This window comes from Astatotilapia calliptera, chromosome 23 (assembly GCF_964374335.1).
Source record: "Astatotilapia calliptera chromosome 23, fAstCal68.1, whole genome shotgun sequence".
Lineage (NCBI taxonomy): Eukaryota > Metazoa > Chordata > Actinopteri > Cichliformes > Cichlidae > Astatotilapia > Astatotilapia calliptera.
In genome coordinates, this window is record NC_137443.1 from 1,185,001 (window position 1) to 1,204,215 (window position 19,215).

Below are 19,215 nucleotides of genomic sequence, written 5' to 3' on the forward strand. Positions count from 1 at the left end.
TGTGTGTGTGTGGCTGAAACTATGAGGAGGGATGAGTCAAGTTAAAACGCAGGACGTGGGAACAGAAGGACGAAAGGAAAGAAGCAGACAGAAGACGGAGAGCGCAACGACTACCAGGACATCAGATTTGATGTCCGAAGGGTCGATAAACACGGACGGAAAACGGTAGAAAGCAGAGGCCGGAGGGACGGCGAGCAGAGCGGCCGGCGTCCGTGTAATGGTCCGTTTGTCTGCACCGTAGGACCACCGGCTCTCACTGGCTGCTGCAGGAAAACCTCGAAGCACACGGACATTTGCACAAATATGCAGACACACATGCTTGCTTGCCTCCCTCCTTCACTTCTTTCCATATCTCTCCCTCCCTCCCCCTTTTCCATTGCTCGGCCTGTGCCCGCAGTCTTGGTGCCTCCTTCCATTTACTGAAGCACAAACACGCCGCCAATCTGCAGAAACCCAGCCTCCCACCTTTAAACGTCAAGTTCATATCGGTACACGCTGAGCAGCGGTGTGATCAATAAACTTTTCATTTATCAGAAATATCCCCTCATCCTGTTTGTTTTTCCATACAGAACATCTACGAGCGTGCTATATATGTATTTCTGGCATTTAATACTGACATCATGTTAATGTTCACGCAGCCCAACCAGCCAACAAATCACTGGCTGTTACCTAGCCTCTGACAGACAGGCCCCTGAGTGGAGCGTCTGTGGCCACGGCGGTATTGTAAAACGACTTCCATTCATTACGCTGTCATTTAACAGCGAGGCATAATTCAATATGGCCTCCTTTAACTATAACGGAATTAGGGACGCTTGATGCGGCCTCATAAACTGGTCACAGGCACTCCATCTCTATGTCCCCTTTCACAGCGTCTTGGCATCGGCCTCTGGCCCGTCGACAGCCTCGGCTCCACTCAGCCGCTCCTTTTACTCCGTGCTGTTTACGGGGAGGAGACTGTGTGGCCCTCTGTACTAACCAGATTTAACTTATTCACACCAAAAAGCTGAATTCCTTTCGTTCCTTTGGGTCTGACTGGACCTCGTCTCTACAGGGAAATAACGCGTCCACGGGTCGTTTGTGCAGTCGTGCTGTGACAGTTTCGATAAGGGAGACGCCGCCGGGTTTGCTCCGCAGGCCCAACTAATCAATGTTAAAGCTTAGACATAAACGTGTTCCTTCATGCTGAATAAGCCAATTGGAGCAGAGTTGTAAATCTGGGGCCCGTGGATTCACCTCCACGCTGACACACCCCTGGTGTGTTTAACATGAGGAAGCAATGAGAGCTGAAGAAGGTTACCGCTTTAGGAACATGCAGGCCGAGCAAGCATCCGAGGAAAGTTTCTGATGCTCTGGATAAAAGAAGAGTGCAGCCAAAAAAGAAAAGACTGAAACAAATTCGGCGCCGTCAGCGTTTCACGTACGTCACCGTCACACACTCTGCAGACACTTCTATTAGATACTCCTTGGTAGTACCAGACCTTGGAGGTTGGTGCACTGTGGGCATAAATGAATGCCCGTTCCAACACATAACAACCATCAGCCCGAATCGTGGCTGCAAGGCAGGATGGATGCACGCTTCCTTCTCGTTATGCCAAATTCAGACCCTACCAGCCAACTGCAGGCGCACAAACAGACTCATCAGATCAGTGATATGAATCAAACAAGCTCATGTTCTTGGCTGACAGTGGTACCTGCTGTGGTCTTCTGCTGCTGTAGCCGACCTGCTCCAAGGCTGAACGGTGCTGTGAGTTCAGAGATGCTCTTCCAAAGTATCAGGTCATCTCTGATCTCTGACATCAACAAGGCATTTTCACACTACGGTTTAAATAAAAGTGAGCCAGGATCACCACATTAAGTGTGCAATAAAAGGACCGCTTCAGGTGTTCGGTCGTGCTTGTTTTTGCACGTTCAGTTCAGCTAAACTGCAGCCTGTCTGCACTTTCAATTAAGGATCTCATTTTCTTTTCTACAGCCCAGCATCAGCAGGGCTGAACCTACAGCTGTTTTCTAATAACTCTCGTCAGTTTCCCTTAAATCCTCTGACAATATCGGTTTCTACAGGTCGAGAGTCATGACTCACTCACGTCTGTAGCTCAGCAGCTGTGAGTCATGTATCTATACACTCCCCACGGTTGGTCGTTTGATCCAGAACAAATCTGAGGCGGCTCAACTGATTAGCTGTAAACGTTCTCCAGATTTAACAAAAACGTCCCCGAGCAAACGTATTCTGGTGTTAGTAGCTCCGTTACTGCACGTGTGACTGCCTGAAGGTCACCCGTTACTCAATGAAATCATTGACGCTCCTAAAACGCAGAAACAGTTCACGGTTCAGCCGATAGTTTTGTGAAGCGAGGCCAGATTCTGACTTTGGCTTCATGAAGTGGTGCAGAGGTGGAGTGAACAGAGGAGGGGATGTAATCAATTCATCCAGACAATCAAGATCAAACAGCTGTTGCCCTGCATTGTGTTATAAACCCAGCATCTTCTTTTGATTTCCACCATAAAAGCACAAACTCGCTCACTGATCAGTTCAGCTTCAGCCAACATGACAAAGAGAACCTTTGGTCGAAAAGGTCCATCTGGAAAATGGCTGTGACCTCCTCTGCTGGAGGTGGTGCAGGTGGTAGTCTCCACCTCTGTTTCCAGCTGTTGTAACGCTGCTGCAGAGAAGTGGCTGCGCACTACAGCAGCGGTGCCCAACCCCCGGGCCGCGGGCCAGTGCGTGAGTCGTTTGGTGCCGGGCCGCGAGAATTGAGCCTTCGGTGTTAAATTTACGGTTTTCAGGGTTTTTATCGTTAACTCTGTTTCTCTGGGTCTTTCCCGTGTTGTAGTTGTGCGTCTTATTTTGGAAGAAATATTTACCCGTTACCATAGCGACCAGAGAGCATTAAGGACGCTGCTAATAAACTTACACATTGAATTCTCATTTATTATTATATTTACAAAATGCCAACGTTTTTGTCTCGGCCGTATCATTTTGTCTTGTTGCATTTATCCACAACACCTTAACGGCCGGTCCGTGACAACAGTGTGCGTCCGTGGCCGCTGCAGGACGTTATCACAGAAGATCCGCTGCAGCTGAGGAACCGCAGTCTTTAAAGCAGGACTCCTGTGGGTGTTTGTGATCATGCAAAACTGAAGAGTGAATCACAGTCTGCATTTATCACAGGATTATTAATCAATTGCATCACTTCTTTTACTGCAGCAAGCCTGAGACAGAATTTAGCTTTAAGGTGCTGTTATTGACAGACCGTGGGCGAGTTAGGGCCCGATCAGTACAGGGCTGATTGTGGAAGGAGACAAGATGCTCACACTTCAAGTGCTTTTAAATATAAAACAATCACGAACGATTAGGTTGCTTATGGCAGACATCTGCCTTAGGTTAGAAGAGGGGGGAAAGCCACAGCTGGCACCTTAAATCCTCAGTCTCCACAATCACACATTAAAATGTATAACCGGGCTCAGTGCAGTGGGACGTGTCTTTAGACAGGAAGAGGCTGGGTCTGCAGGGTCTGTCACTTACTGCCAGCACAGCTAGTGCTGTCACCATAGCAACGCATCTCATGCTACTCGATCAGGACAAAAACAGAGACCCCAACCCGGCACACGAGTCGCCGAACACTAAACGTGTACCCGTGAGCTCTCGTAAAAAGGACACAAACATGTGCAGACACACGTAGCCACAACGCAGCAAACAACATCATCTTAGAGGGCCACGTGATGCGGCGCACAACCTGCAGGTGAACACGTTAAGCATCGCTTAGACCCAGCTGGAGCAGGCGGGGTTAATAAGAGAAAGCAAATAAAGAGAGAGGCATCAAATGGATGCTGTTCACACCTTTAAGAGGCCTGAAAGAGGAGGCTTTCCCACAGCGCAGAGCAGGTGTGTGCATGCGTGGAAGAAAGGTCTGCAGGCTGTGTGCATCTGCAGTGTGAAGGAAAACGAACGAGCCCAGGGCGGCGAACCCGCTTACCCCTGAACGTGAAACGAAGGGAAGGAAGGAGGCTCGAGTTTAAAGGAGGAGTAGAGGGAGCAGAAGCTGTCGTGGAGGAAACGTGAAAAGCTGCATCACTTTTTAACATCTTCCATTGTTTCACGTGATATTTAAAAGGCTGCCGTATCCACATCACCCAGAAATGTCAAACTCATATGGCAACAGTTCGTCTGCGGCTTCAACTAGAAACGTGGCCCATACACACACTGCAGGACAACATTTAATGAGGTCAGATATTAACTGTAACAGCTGAACAGAAGAGTCTTTTCCCGCCTTCTCTTTTCAAACTCAGAAGCTTTGTTCATCTTTTATGTACAGTCTATGCAGCTGTCATTCAAATGGTAAATGGCCTGTATTTATATAGCGCTTTACTCGTCCTTAAGGACCCCAAAGCGCTTTACATATCCTGTCATCCACATATTCACACACTGGTGATGGCAGCTACATTGTAGCCACAGCCACCCTGGGGCGCACTGACAGAGGCGAGGCTGCCGGACACTGGCGCCACCAGTAGGCAACGGGTGAAGTGTCTCGCCCAAGGACACAACGACCGAGACTGTCCAAGCCGGGGCTCGAACCGGCAACCGTCCGATTACAAGACGAACTCCCAACTCTTGAGCCACGATCGCCTCAGACCACAGATGTGATTCGTTGCCTGAAATCTGTAAAAGCATTAGCTGCTAATGTTGTTGGCATTTACAGTCAGATATGTCCACCACTGATTTCTCTCTGCAGCACTCGTCACCTTCGTTTATCATTTGGTCCCTGAGCTCAGTAACTGATCTGACAGCACGACTGTGTGCTTGCAGTTACATTAACTGCCAGCAGCCTCACTGGGCGCCAAACAGACACTTTTCAGTCACATGACAGGCCTCCATGTTCTGTCCATATCGCTCCAATGGCCTAAAGCGGGGACGTGACAGTAAATCCAGACTCGCGTGTCACAAACTGCAAAGACGTTTGATAAACGTTTCGTCTCCTGCTGGGCTTCACGTCGTCTCTGATGCAGACGTTACCATTGCTTTATAAACTGGCCCAAACAGTATTGCAGATGTACAAATCTGTAACTGGGATCAATTAAGCTGCTACGCTTTTTTTGAAAGCCAAAGAATGAGAAATCAGTTGCACGGCCTTATTCGGTTTATTGTCTCATCTGCAAAACATCCCTTTGTTGATCCCTGCGTTACGGGACTGGCTCAGCTTGGAGTTTACAGTGTGAAGTCCCCAACGGTTAAAATAGGGCAGATCCAAACAGCAACAAGGACTATCAAATCAGATTGTTGCAGCATGGCGTAACGGCGCGCTGCGTGTTCATGTGTGTGTGGGTGTGACCCCATCCCTCCCCTCTCAGCTAGACCACATTTCTGTGCAGTGAGCAGGGGTTTACATAAACGGTCACACTCCTCTATCTAGGAATGGGAGTCAGGGAGGAGGGCATCGGCTAGGCTTTGTGTTTAAAAACAACAACCTATCACGGCGCTGGCAGCCTGCGATGGGCTGGAAACTAGGGCTGAACGATTATGGAAAATAATCTAATTGCGATTTTTTGCCCCAATATTGCGATTGCGATGCGATATGCGATTATTTTTTAAGGTCTTTGTCTTCTGTATTATTAAACAAAGACAAGCAATACATCATATAGTATGGCCAATACTATATTACATTAATTTTAAACTGTTCTTTCCTGGAAGACAGACCTCTGTTATGATGACATGAGGTGATGCATGAATTGATGACTGACATTTTTATTTAACTTCTTCAATCACAACAGTATATTTGAACATACACAATAGTTTATTTTTAGCTTACAAACATCTGAGCATAAAGTGCTGACAAGGAACCCTGGTGTAAACATTAAAATGAAAGTCAGTACAATGTGCAGATTGCAGAAATATACATAAACAAAATCAGTGGCTTTACCACACTCAGTTTTTCGACATCTGTGAACTACTAGACAGTCATTCAATTAAAAAAATAATATTAAATAAATAAAACTAATAAATAAAAAATACACACATCTTACTGATCTCTGCAGTCAGTAACATTACACATAAAGTGCAAACATAATAGCAATTGTATAAACACACACACAAACACGCCTTTAAAGTTTAAAGGCGTGAAATTGGACGGTCGTTCTGATTAGCGTCACCGCTGTCTCGGTGGAGTTTAATAAACTCGGCCGTCTGCTTCTTGCTATCTAAAATATAACCAGACACTGGTGTAAATTCTCGACTGTCTCATACTTCTGTTTAATAAGTTTTCTGTTTGACGTTTAGTCAGCTGTGTGAAAACCAAGGAGGAACCCACCCGGGGGATTAATAAAGTTTTATTTTATCTAATCTAATAACTTTAATCTCAGCCAAACCGATTTACTCACGAACAAACAAAACACTGAAAAAAGCCCAACAATAACATTTTTAGGTTGTCTAAGTGACTTATATATTACGTTTAACCCGAGCAGCGAAACTCCGCGGTGATCTGAAAATGATGTGCCGGAGTTGTGCCGTTCTCGGCCGCATCAGTAACCCTCGAGCTCCCGGCTAGCTGTCGAGCTGGTGGGTAGCAGACGCCTCTGAAAACGTCGAAGCACTTTTGCAAATATGGGATATCTTGATAAACCGAGCAGATATTTGATGTTTACACAACTACTTTCTCGCCTGAAAATATGTTAAAAGTTTATTTTGTGACCCAGAAAGATTAGTATGAGTAATTTTAAAACTCAGTAGCGGCCGCCATTGCTGGAAACTGGAGTTTGGCTGGGCCGCGCTATGAATTCTGGGATATGGTAGTAATTTGGACAGCCTTCGGCGCGTCGCTGTGACGTAATCGGTCTACAAATGCGGCCTCAGGAGGATGCAGCCCATGAATTGTATAATATAATCGCAGTATAATCGCAGCCTTTGTGGTTAGAAAATTGCACTTGATCATGTCGCGATATTATCGCAAATGCGATATATCGTTCAGCCCTACTGGAAACACGTCACCTGATCACGGCGACGGCCGTTAGATGTTACAGCGTGGTTTCCTCTTCGTAATGAAAGGTTTATGTCGGGATCAACGCGTTTTGACTGTTTGCTTATTTTGCAAGGTGACAGCAGCGCGGCAACATTTGCCTCCTAGCATGTTACGACTGGCTATCGGTATCGGATACCAGTAGTGCTGGTATTGGCACAGTACTGGAAAGTCACAATACCAGTAGTAAGCATCAAAACCAGTAAAATTTTCATTCACCGTGATTTTTAAAAAAAAGAAGAATTCCAAGTAATTACATTTAATAATAATGGATTGCATTTATTGCGCTTTCACCTGTATTAAAGTTTCAAATCAGTATCATGGTGGTTGGAGACCATTTCCACATCATTGTATAATAAGCACAGGTGCACATTTTGAGGTACGAGTGCACTTGTTGCCAAATCCAGTGATCTGATTGGTCAGATCTGTTTATTCAGATGTGCAACACCTGCATTACAGACGGGAGAGTCTTTTTACGCATGAAATATTCACACAGATTTTACAGGCCTCTCTCTGGGAGAGACACCTGTCAGAGGAAACTCCTTCCCACTGTTCATATCAGCAAGCTCCTCCTTTCAGTTACTACCCACCCACCCTCGTGACCACAGGTGACAGTGGGAACGTAGCTCGACAGGTAAAGCGACAGCCTTGCTTTTACGCTCAGCTCTCCCCTCACTCGTGAGCAACACCCTAAAATTCTCCTAAACTTCTCTAATCGAGGTAGTAACTCGTTCCCAACTCAGAGTGGACCCTCCACCTCTGACCACCTACTACCTGCAGGTGTCTGAGGCTATGGTTAGTAGCCTCAGACACCTGCAGGTATGCAGTGCCAATCAGGCTTTATGTTTATTGCATTTTAAAAGTAAATCTAACATGTTAGCACAGTAATGATGTGCTGCAGAAATGCATTTACTCAGTGGCTCATCAAGCTGTGAATTTGTGGGAGTCAGAAGAGTCGTCTCGTGTTTTCCATCCCCCACTTGTTCCGCTGTTGATAAAAACTGCCGGGAACATGCACACAGTGGCAAGTTAGAAGTTGAAAGGGATACTTGGAAAGATAAGAGCAAAGGAGGAAGCACTTAGCAAAGGCACCCCAACAGTTAATTTCCTGTAGCAGTACATATCGCCTTCCTGGCCAACACTCAGGACCCAGTACACAGCCGGTGGAGGCTCAGTTCATGACCCCGATTGTCCACTGCCTCTGTGAACGAGGAACCGTGCGAAATGAACGGCAGCAACTTGCAATCAACGTCGGGCCGCGATATGAAAGCCTTAAAGATTCAGTGTGTTGCCAATGAAACAGGCAGCACAGGCTGTTCCAGCAAACTATGGTAAAGTGCAGGTGAATGCTAATGCTAAATTAGCCTGTACATACAGCTTTCTGTGTTTACACTTCTGTCTGACCACCTCAGACGTGAAGACTTCCTCTTCTGTCTTATCCAGAAGTCCGAGGACGTCCACACACCTGCGGTGTTTAGTCCCTTAAAATCAAACTCTTCTTTCTTTTCACTCATAAAGATGTGAAAGCAGTAATCGCACCCGGGTGCCGACCAAACAACCATACTGAGACCCTGTGGAGGACGTGGTCTCAGCAGCGTCTGTTTACCAACGTGAACCGACCTCAATCCGAACCGACAAGCAGGTTTACGCTGCAGGTTTGAGGAGGAATAACATTTCATAAGGATGAAGGTACTTTTAAATCGCAAAGGTCTGTACAGGTTTGCAACCAGCCGTGAAATGAATGTAAATTATCCATGTTGCTCCCGCCTCAGACACGCAAACTGAACGTTCTCGTGTGGTGACGTAGTGATGCATTTGGGTTCACTTGGATTTTTCTGCGTCAGGAAAAAAGCCACAAGTTTCACTTATTAACTGATGCGGACCAGAGGAAACGACCTCCGAGCGTGAAAACACGCCAACGCAGGCTTTTGTCAAAACAAACTGCCCATTTAAAAATGAAAAGAAACACCCATAAACATGCGGATGAAGCCTAATACAGTGTTCTCATCAACGCACACACAAATAAATATAAATAGAAAACATACATTGCCAGGAAGTAGGCTGGCCAGTAGCTGAAAAATGAGATCCTGCAGACAGCAAAGGGTGGCTGGGGCACATACTCGAAGTGAAACACACACACACCTACATGGTGGGCCACTTCAAAGACATTCCACAACGTGCACAGCATTGTCGGAAAATGCCAACGTGCACTTCACTGAAGAGTGCCTGAGTGTCCAAAAGGGGCTACAGACAAACTCGCAGACAAATGGAGGCCGAGCCTCGATTTTTACAACAGCACGCGGTTCTCCATTAGCTGAGCTGTCAGAGCAACTCTTCAACTGCTCCTCCTGAATAAATGACACCGCTCTGGAGATTTGATTGAGACCGCAAGAGGGGAAGAGCCAATCTGTGCGACCACGCTGGTTAAAGAAACACAGCCGTGCACGTATGTATATTCATGCATGCTCACAAGCAGCACAGCCGTGCCTGACGGGGGCCAGAAGTGGGCAGTTGCACAACTTGTTTTTCACAAGTCAGACCAGGAGACAGCTCAGCGGCAACATCTGAACAACCTTTCCTGATTAACTGTGACAAATGGGCCAATCACAATCAAACAACAGCCTGTGAAAGCTGATTTGTTACATGTTTTCTGAGGTGCAGTCGGCTACGGCGTGGGTTATTTATCAGGACGGCTTCTTCTCGTTCTTGTGTCTGAGATGGAGGTATCAGGCAGCATGTGGATCCAGAATGAAATATTCAAAGTATTTTGGTTGTTGCCTCGACCCCACCCCCTTTTTTTTGGCGTAAACATCTCAAAAGTGCCAAATATGGTCACTTCCCAGAGTCCTCACAGCCAATGACATGTACCCCATTCCCTGAGAGAGAGACGCGAGAGAGGGAAAAAATAAAAAAGACCAGGAAGGAGGGGTACCAGCAGCCCGTCTCATAAGACCCCCTTTCAGGGGCCTCTGTTCTGTCTGCATACATGACCTGTGTAAAGTAGCCACATCGTTTCCTTTGAACCTGGCCGGCGGGAGCCATTTTAAGCAACACAACCTGAAGCTTGGAGAGTCCCACCATTGCTGACAAAAAGAAAAACAACAGGTTCCACTTTATGAATGGGTGCCCACACATTTACGTGGTCGACCTGCTCACTTGGACCAAGTTCACACACCCAAAAAAACAAAACACTGAGGCTTGGGCAACACGTCGTCCAAAAATCACTGAACACAAATCTCACAAGGATTAATGTGGGCCAAAGGTTAAACCGCTGACAAACACCCAAAATGTTCAATAATTGATTTCACGGGCGCTCCAGACTTTGTTTGTCTCATTCATTCATTTAATTTGAGATATAAGACACAAGTGACCTATTATACAGAGAAATGTATCATCTAATGCGGCCTCACAGCTGGCCCTGCAATTCTCATTTCACTGAGATCACCCTTAAAAATAAGAAATAACACAAATAAGAAATACCAGAGTGGGCAACAGTGCTCATTAACTTCATTCGGCCCATAAAATGTGGGCTCAAGTATGGTGCACGGTGTCCCTGTGTTAAAGCACCAGCTGAAAACAAAACAGCGCACAGCTGGATCGTGCTTAATCTGTGGCAATGCACATCTGTATAGCTGTAATCACCATCCGCGCTAATTCATTGATAAAAAGAAATAAAACCGAGGCGCAGACTCTGGGGAGGAAGATCTGGAGCGGAAGGCAGATGGAGGCTGTCCCGCCACCTATGCGGACACTTCTCAGCGGCTAATTTGTTTACATCCAGGCTGCGTGTGCGCGTGAGAGGCCTAGCAAGCCTCGCAGGGCCAATCCTGCCGCCCCCAGTTTAGGCTCGCTGCCGCGGACCACCCTCGTCCAGTTACAGCCACTAATCTGACCCTCGGGTGGCGCATTTAGCGCGGGCCGCTAAAATATGTACCTTTAAGAGCCGGCGCGAGAGGGGCGGGGTTTATTAGCCGATAATTAATATTTGTGCGCCAAGTTATCAGCCACACGCACAAAACTGAAATTACGAGCCCCTTAATTAGACCTGGAGGAGAATCTGAGCATGCGCCAAAATGAAAGCAACAGTCCCGTGACTCACATTATCACGCTGATTGATAAAAAGAAGAACATGCCCCCCCAGCAGTGACTGCAAGGTTCAAGAAAAACACACTATTGTTCATGTTATAATGCAAACATCTGCGCTTAGGACAGGGTCATTTCCCGCGAACACACACTTCACACTCACGTGAAGTTATGAGTTATAAGAAGTCATTAAAAAAATGAAATAATACTCACTTTCTCCTTTTATTAGTCCACACTGGCATATAATGCAGGTGCACATGATAAACAACACCATCTGTGCTCGCAGTTTAAGCGTCAGCCGCCTCATTTTGGCTGGAGGATAAGTTATGCTCGCTTCTTGAAGTCGTTCAAAAAAAAATTCCAATCTTCAGGGAGAAATGTTTAAAGTGAACTAAGAAATTGCTAAAAACTTAAAAAGGTCCAATAAAGCCAGCCGATTTGAGGTTTCCTCCCCCTGTAAGGGGGTTATAAATTGATAACTGTCTTCTGTGCCAAATGTGTTATGTACGTGAGACACTAAATAACGTGATCCTGGGTTCTGGCGACACATGTGCGAGTAAAAAATTTCATTTTCCAGAAGTGAAGTCGACAGTCCACGTTCATCTGTTTGATTTTGGTGCCCCGCTAAATCAAGGGGGGAAATGTTATTATTATTATTATTAATAATAATAATATCCCACACACAGACAGAGCTAGTTTGGAGATCCCCTAAGAAGGTCCGCTGGCCCCGGGCTCATTTCCCTGTAATGTGCCGCTCCAGTGAGGGAGGACCCCGGGAGGTATTTCAAAAACAAAACGCTGTTTTCCTCACGCAGACACGCGCTGGAGTTGTGAATAGCACCCCCCAAAAAACACAGGCAGCCTTTGAGCTCTCGTTTTCTTTCAGAAGTCTTTATATCACCTCCTGCGTCCTGGTGTCTTCACACAAGCTCGTCTCCCTTTTCTTTGAGCAGGGAGCACATCCCAGGAAACTCCGGCAGGAAAAACGTGCAGCTTTCCTCGCTTCGACCTCCCTCTGAACTCCTTCACCCCCGCTGACCACCGCAAGCCCGTAAAAACGACAAAACGGCGGAGAGGGGAAAACTAACCTGGAAAGGTTTGAAAAAACGCCACTTTGCTCTCACATTCCCCGCGAGGAGTAAAAGAAGCCAGAAAATAACAACAACAATGCCCGCATTCACCGTGCACGCTGCCGCCGTGAGGTGAGGGAAGTCGCCACACCACGCCGCCCGTTCCTTCCCTCAGATTAACGTTAGCTGGAGGGGGCTAAACGGCTAACGTTAGCTAGCTAATCCAAAACAAACGAGGTTTCGGTGTCGGCGACGAGAGTTCAAAATCAGAATAAAATCAAAAACACGCTTAAAGTGAACAGTCCGAGTCCGCCAGCCCAGAAGAAAAGGACAGGAGAAAAAAACGATGAGGTAACGATACGTAAAAAAGACTTAAAAAGACGGGTCAAGTGTAAAAACTTGGATTCCCGTTTAGCGATCGCTCTCCCTCAGGTTCCCCCTCTTTCCGTCTCTCTCTCTGCGAGCCTCCCCACCAGTAAACAAGTCCTGCCAGTCACCTCAGCTGGGCCACGCAGGGTCTGCGGGAAAACCCGGGACGGAGCGCTTTGTGACACTGCGCTGCTCACTGCGCTCGCCGTCCTCGCATAGCAACACGTTTTATTACAAAAGCAGACACAACACAGGGAAATAATTAAAAAATATATAATTAATGTGGAATAAAATCAGATGAAGCAGAGCGAAGAGTCTGTGGACAAAATAATAGGAACACACTAGCCCAGACCAGTTTTACAGCTGCAGCAAATTATTTTCAAATTCTCTGCCTTTTATTTTATTAATAAACTGTTAATTAGCCCATCGGGAAAAAAACAAACAAACATAAGAAATGCAAATAAACGCATTATTTTCTGTAACATAAATGAATAGAGCTGATATTTAGATTAAATTTAGGGTTTTTTTATAAAATGAGAGAGCCACCCAAAAAAACCCAGTCAGTATCTTACCCACTATTCACTATATTTTACCAACATGCCCTTTAGACAGACAGATAGGAAAAGATCACTTTATCTTTTTATTGAAGTAATATTTTGTACTTTAAATTACCAAAATAGCTTTCCTATACTGCAGGTAATCCCTTATACAAACATACTCTACACTCACCGGCCCCTTCGGTAATTACACCTGTTTAGCTGCTCAATAGCGCAAATATCTAATCGGGGCTAGCAACTCCTGATGACCTGCTGAAGTTCAACGTGAGCAACAGAATGGGGGAAAAGGTGATTGTTGGTGCCAGACGGGCGAGTCTGAATATTTAAGAAACTGCTGATTTGGGATTTTCCTGCACGATCATCTCTAGGGTTTACAGAGAATATGCTTAAAAATGCCTTGTTGTTTGGCCCGACTGCTTGGAGCTGATAACAAGGCAACAGTAAATCACATAAGCACTTGCTACAACATGCAGAAGAGCATCTCTGAATGCACAATATGAAGCATATGGACTACAGCAGCAGAAGACCACACCGGGTCATTCTTGTCAGCTGAGAACAGGAAACTTCAGTCCACACAGGCTCACTCAAACTGGACAACAGAAGATTTGTAAAATGTTTCCTGGTCTGATGAGTCTTCACATCTGCTGCGACATTTGAATGGCAGTGTGGGAATTTGGTGTGAGCAACATTAAATCTTGGATTCGTCCTGCCTTCAATCATTAGTTCAGGCGGGCTGTGTTCATGTAATGGTGTGGGAGATCGTTTTTTGGCACACTTTGGATCTCTGAGCATAATTTAAACACCACATCCTACCAGTGTATAGTTGGTGACCAGGTCCATCTCTTTCTGACCTCAGTATACCATCATCTGGTTGTGCTTCTATCAGGATAAGATGCCATGTCAGTTCATCAAGTTCAAATAATCTCAAACTGTTTTCTTGAACGTGACTGTACTCAAAAGACTTCCACAGTCACCAGACATCAATCCAGTAGAGCAGGATGTGGTGGAAATTCCCACTGTGGATGTACAGCTGACAGACCTCAGCAGGACCGACCAAAATCTCTGAGGAACATTTCCAGCAACTTGTTGAAGGCAATCCTGAAGACAAAGGGTGGTCTGGAGAACGTGTACCTAAAGAAGTGGCCACCAATAATACACTGTACATGATGAGCCAATCAGGCGCTTGTTATTACACCTATACCATTCTGATAGAGATGATCAGGAACCCCTCCACCTCACTCATGAAAGCCACTGCTCAAGCAAACACTCACATTTATATTTGATTACCTGAGCTGGCCCAGCGCTTATTAAAGACATCACACAACAGGATCGTAGTGCCTGATGGGAACATTGGTCCCATTGTCATACACCAGTGACACTGTGGGCTAAACAAAGTCTGGCACCGAGGAGTGTAAACATTACACGCTGCCCAGGTTTTGGCAGCCAGAACATACCTGCAGTAAGAAAGCTAACATTGTTCCCTCAGGTTTGCATAGCAAATATCCTTATAATGAAACCAGCACTATTGACGAGGCTTGTCCTCACACAATACCTGGAAGTTTTTTTGTTTTTCCTTTTCCTCCTACGGGAAAGCCGACTTCTGCCACAGTTTTTATCCACCTGAAACCGAGGCTGATATTTGTATAGAGCAGAACAACGGCTTCTTATTTATCACACAGAGGTGCAGTGTGTGTGCTTGGATGGGTACAAACTGCTCTGCTCCACTAAAGGCTTGTGGCGCGGGCTCGTTGTTAATCTTAGGAATGTTGTTACCCGGTGAACAGAGTAAATGAGGTCTTAGTGAGATTAAATGTCACAGGTCTGAAGGACTAAGTTTGTGGAATCTACTCCAAACAGATCTCTTTGTGGTGGTCACGCTGTCTGACGCCAGCTGGAGGCACGCACATGCCTCCTCTCCTCACGCTTGTCCCGCTCGCTCTCAGGTGCTGTGCGTAGCGCCAGTTTATTTTCTTTTCAGTGGGAGCAGAATAGGTTGAGTGAATGGCTTTTTATCCCACTAACCTACCTAGAGTGCTGTTAGATGAGTCTACACATGCAGCTCCTGCTCTGTACTATGAATTCATTTGAGTAGCACCAAAAATAACCGCCAACTGCAAATGTCAAACAAGGACAAAGGGACACAACGTTGTGAACAAATAGGATTAAATCTGACCCGAGAGGCCAAGTGAACGGAGCTTTGTGCTACATCGGATGAACGTAACACACTTCTGAGGTCGTAAGGCTTTTTTCCGAGCTTTTGAAATTCCTCCTTATTTTCTCACCTCTCGCTCACAGTCAGAGCTCTCCACTGAGATATTGTGAAGCAGTAGCGCCTGCCGTGGATGGAGTGACATTTCTCTTTTTATCACAATGTCAGGGAAAAATTGAGTTTCCACCTGTCATTCAGACTAGATGACATACAGTCATGGCTGAACCTCAACTCCCACTGCATCAGAAACACTATTCCTCAAGCCTCCTTCTTTATTGTATTTCTTCCTCTGGAAAACCGGCTCCCATATCCACATAGAAAACTGTCAGTGTTGCCACAACAAAAGATAAGAATTTCCTTTCTTTCTTTTTTCTAAATCAAGGTCTGTTTTGTTCACTCAGGTTCTAAAACAGTATCTGAAGTATAAACAAGTCAAGTGTTATTTTCAGCCAGACAGAGTCTTCTTTGTAAAACCCAAAACAGAAATGTCCTCAAGCAGGAGGCGACTGTGCCGAAGTTCAGCACGAAGGCCAGAGCTCCGGTTTGCCAACGACTCCTGCAAAGCTTCTCTATGGGCAGAAATCTGTGCCATCAGAAACTGAATTTGAATAAGTTCAATTTGAATTTGAATTGCTCAGATTGAATCTGAATTGTAACTTGAATAAATGCTTTTGAAAACTGAATTTGAATTAGTCTAATTTGAAATTGAATTTATGGTTTGAAAATGAATTGATTTGCTTTGAAACTGCATTTTATCCTTTAAAAATTCAGCTCTCGAATAATTTCAGTTTCACTTCTCACCATTCAGTTTCAGGTCTACAATTCAATTTCAGTTCCAAAATTCAGTTTTTTGGAACTTACATCCGGTTCCGGTTCAAGCGCAGATTAATAGAACTACGTTTTACTAGCGGACCGAAAGTGTTACTGACGGGAATCTACAGCGTCTTGAGCTGAATTAAGACTTCAGAAGTCATTCGTCATGTCGAATGACCAGCAGATAAACTCCCAGGTTGGTAATAAATGTATTACATGTATAAGAACAAGCGTCATGTTAACAAATGATAGCCGTACAGTAACTTTTATGCTTATTGTAGCTGTTAGCTAAAAACGCTAATTTAGCTAGTTTGCCCTGAATTCAGCTTTGACAAACAAATATGATCGACTGTTTCTAGTAGAATTCCAAAGTTGTCATCTTGGACCCTCTCAGAGTGCCCCTCTGTATGCTTGCAGAGACCCCTACAGTAGGGAAACATGCAAAACGGTGTCCAAACCTTTGTGTTTTAGCTTTATTTATGTCTTACACAGCATCCCAACTCTTTAGCTAACTTAATAACTTTAGCTAAAGTGAATAGTTAGTCTAATTCATTAGTGCAGCATTACTGGATCACCTCTGTTTGAAGTGATATAATATGATATACAACTATCACTGAAACAGCAAACTTTGTAAATAAGCAAACAACACTTCTCATTCTCTCAACGTTTGGCCACAGCTGTAGATTACACTACCAGTGCTTGTTCACTCTTGACAATAATTACATTTCTAAATTTACTTTGTGCATTTACAGGTAAACAATATCTAATATTTTATCTAAATGACTGCTTTGTCTTTGAAAAGGGTGAAGAGCCTGAGGCTGGTGACAGTCCAGTTCTACTCTAAGTACATCCTTACAGTGGCTCACAGGACAAGGCCACATTACTGTCCTGCCAGAAGAGAAGAGAAGCTTCAGAGTCTTCATGCAGTTCAACCACACCTGTCAAATTCCATATGACAGGGGTCTCAAACTCCAGTCCTCAAGGGCCAGTGTCATGCAACTTTTCCATGCCCTCGAGGACTGGAGTTTGAGACCCCTGCCGTATGGTGTTCATGCTGTTTTCCACTCCACAGTTACAGCATGTCTGACTGCCTGTTCAGCATATGCAAAAATATATGAGTTTAAGCATGTGATGACTAAGGCCTTCCATTATGGTGTTTGTCATCACATGTCACAGACATCTGGATGATCATTTGGAATAAACTAAAAACTTGTTACTTCATCTTTTATCTTTATTATTATTATTGTTCTTATTTTACACTTTTCATTGTTAGACATTAGGTTTATTTGTAGTAGTCCTTTCCAACGTCTTTCCCTCTTCCATGTTACTGTGGCAGCTTGTCAGCATCTATTTGGGGTTGGGAGTGGAACAGAAAGTAAGGAAATCCAAAGTGCCATTAAAACCAGGAGAGGTTCTTATATTTCAGAAGAAGGGATTAATTCAAAAGAAATGACCTCAATGCCATATTTTATTTAGGAACCCTAGAGAGCACTTTGCAAAATAACACATTCTTATAATTTCACCCTCAGATGAGCCAAGCTACGACTGTCAGGGAAGGTGATGTAGGTACAGAGCATATGAGAGTGGTTAAGTTAATGTCTCTTGTCTAGATGAAGGCACAAGAGGGATCAATGGCAAGGCGTAGAGATTCAGTATCTTCAGTCTTCAGTGGACACTCCATTTCTGGCACAAAACTCCTGTAAAAGATGGTCGATTTAGGAGGTGACCCGACAACTTCAGCCTGTCAAACATAGTAATGGAGCAGTATGTTTTTAAAAAAAAAATCTAATTAAGCATGCACTCAGTACCCTAAGAATTATTATGGTAGTTAAACACAGTGATAGTTGTACATCATATTATATCACTTCAAACAGAGGTGATCCAGTAATGCTGCACTAATGAATTAGACTAACTATTCACTTTAGCTAAAGTTATTAAGTCAGCTAAAGAGTTGGGATGCTGTGTAAAGATAAAACACAAAGGTTTGGACACCGTTTTGCATGTTTCCCTACTGTAGGGGTCTCTGCAAGCATACAGAGGGGCACTCTGAGAGGGTCCAAGATGACAACTTTGGAATTCTACTAGAAACAGTCGATCATATTTGTTGTCAAAGCTGAATTCAGGGCAAACTACGCTAAATTAGCGTTTTTAGCTAACAGCTACAATAAGCATAAAAGTTACTGTACGGCTATCATTTGTTAACATGACGCTTGTTCTTATACATGTAATACATTTATTACCAACCTGAGAGTTTATCCGCTGGTCATTCGACATGACGAATGACTTCTGAAGTCTTAATTCAGCTCAAGACGCTGTAGATTCCCGTCAGTAACACTTTCGGTCCGCTAGTAAAACGTAGTTCTATTAATCTGCGCTTGAACCGGAACCGGATGTAAGTTCCAAAAAACTGAATTTTGGAACTGAAATTGAATTGTAGACCTGAAACTGAATGGTGAGAAGTGAAACTGAAATTATTCGAGAGCTGAATTTTTAAAGGATAAAATGCAGTTTCAAAGCAAATCAATTCATTTTCAAACCATAAATTCAATTTCAAATTAGACTAATTCAAATTCAGTTTTCAAAAGCATTTATTCAAGTTACAATTCAGATTCAATCTGAGCAATTCAAATTCAAATTGAACTTATTCAAATTCAGTTTCTGATGGCACAGATTTCTGCCCATACTTCTCATTCGATAAGCCAGTTGGAAAGTTGCTGCTGACTAATTTGTACCCAGCAGTGGACATTCTGGTTTTGTGCAACAATACCTTGCTCACCGTATGTTTACAAAAAAGATGACTCTGTGTAAAATAAGTACAAAGAAGGACAAAAACAAGCAAATGCAAGAACTCACTGTGGAAACTGCAACATTTCAAGCTCGCCTCCTCTCTGTCAGACGGCAGCACACGTAGCATCTGTGTCCGAATCACGCCGTCTATCAGCACGATGTCCAACGGGAAACTGTGGATCCACGTGTATCGAATAAAGAATTTAAAGAAAAGAAAAACAGCACAGAGGCCGTTCTGTGCACAGACACACAAACGCACACTGAGTGTTGAAACGCATACATTTTATAGGTTTTTTTTTAAATATATATCAGAATCACAA

The 19,215-nt window shown here is 44.5% G+C and overlaps 1 protein-coding gene and 2 long non-coding RNA genes across 3 annotated transcripts in view; 1 reads left to right on the plus strand and 2 right to left on the minus strand.

Annotated features, from left to right (window-relative positions):
- Positions 1-13,288, minus strand: part of insrb (insulin receptor b) — a 75,636-nt gene extending 62,348 nt beyond the window's left edge. Inside the window, exon 1 of the mRNA XM_026158401.2 lies at positions 11,304-13,288. Coding sequence (XP_026014186.1) covers positions 11,304-11,397 — 94 coding nt within the window. The 5' untranslated portion in view covers positions 11,398-13,288. The remainder of the gene's footprint in view (positions 1-11,303) is intronic.
- A 988-nt stretch (positions 13,289-14,276) lies between these two features.
- On the plus strand, positions 14,277-17,329 carry LOC145424202 (uncharacterized). The gene is made up of 2 exons (XR_013905175.1): positions 14,277-16,304; positions 16,911-17,329. It is a non-coding gene; the product is annotated as an uncharacterized LOC145424202 (long non-coding RNA).
- Positions 17,330-17,558: 229 nt separating this feature from the next.
- On the minus strand, positions 17,559-19,003 carry LOC145424201 (uncharacterized). Its single transcript, XR_013905174.1, has 2 exons — positions 18,353-19,003; positions 17,559-17,805 (listed from the first exon to the last, which is right to left on the minus strand). It is a non-coding gene; the product is annotated as an uncharacterized LOC145424201 (long non-coding RNA).
- Positions 19,004-19,215: the final 212 nt, after the last annotated feature.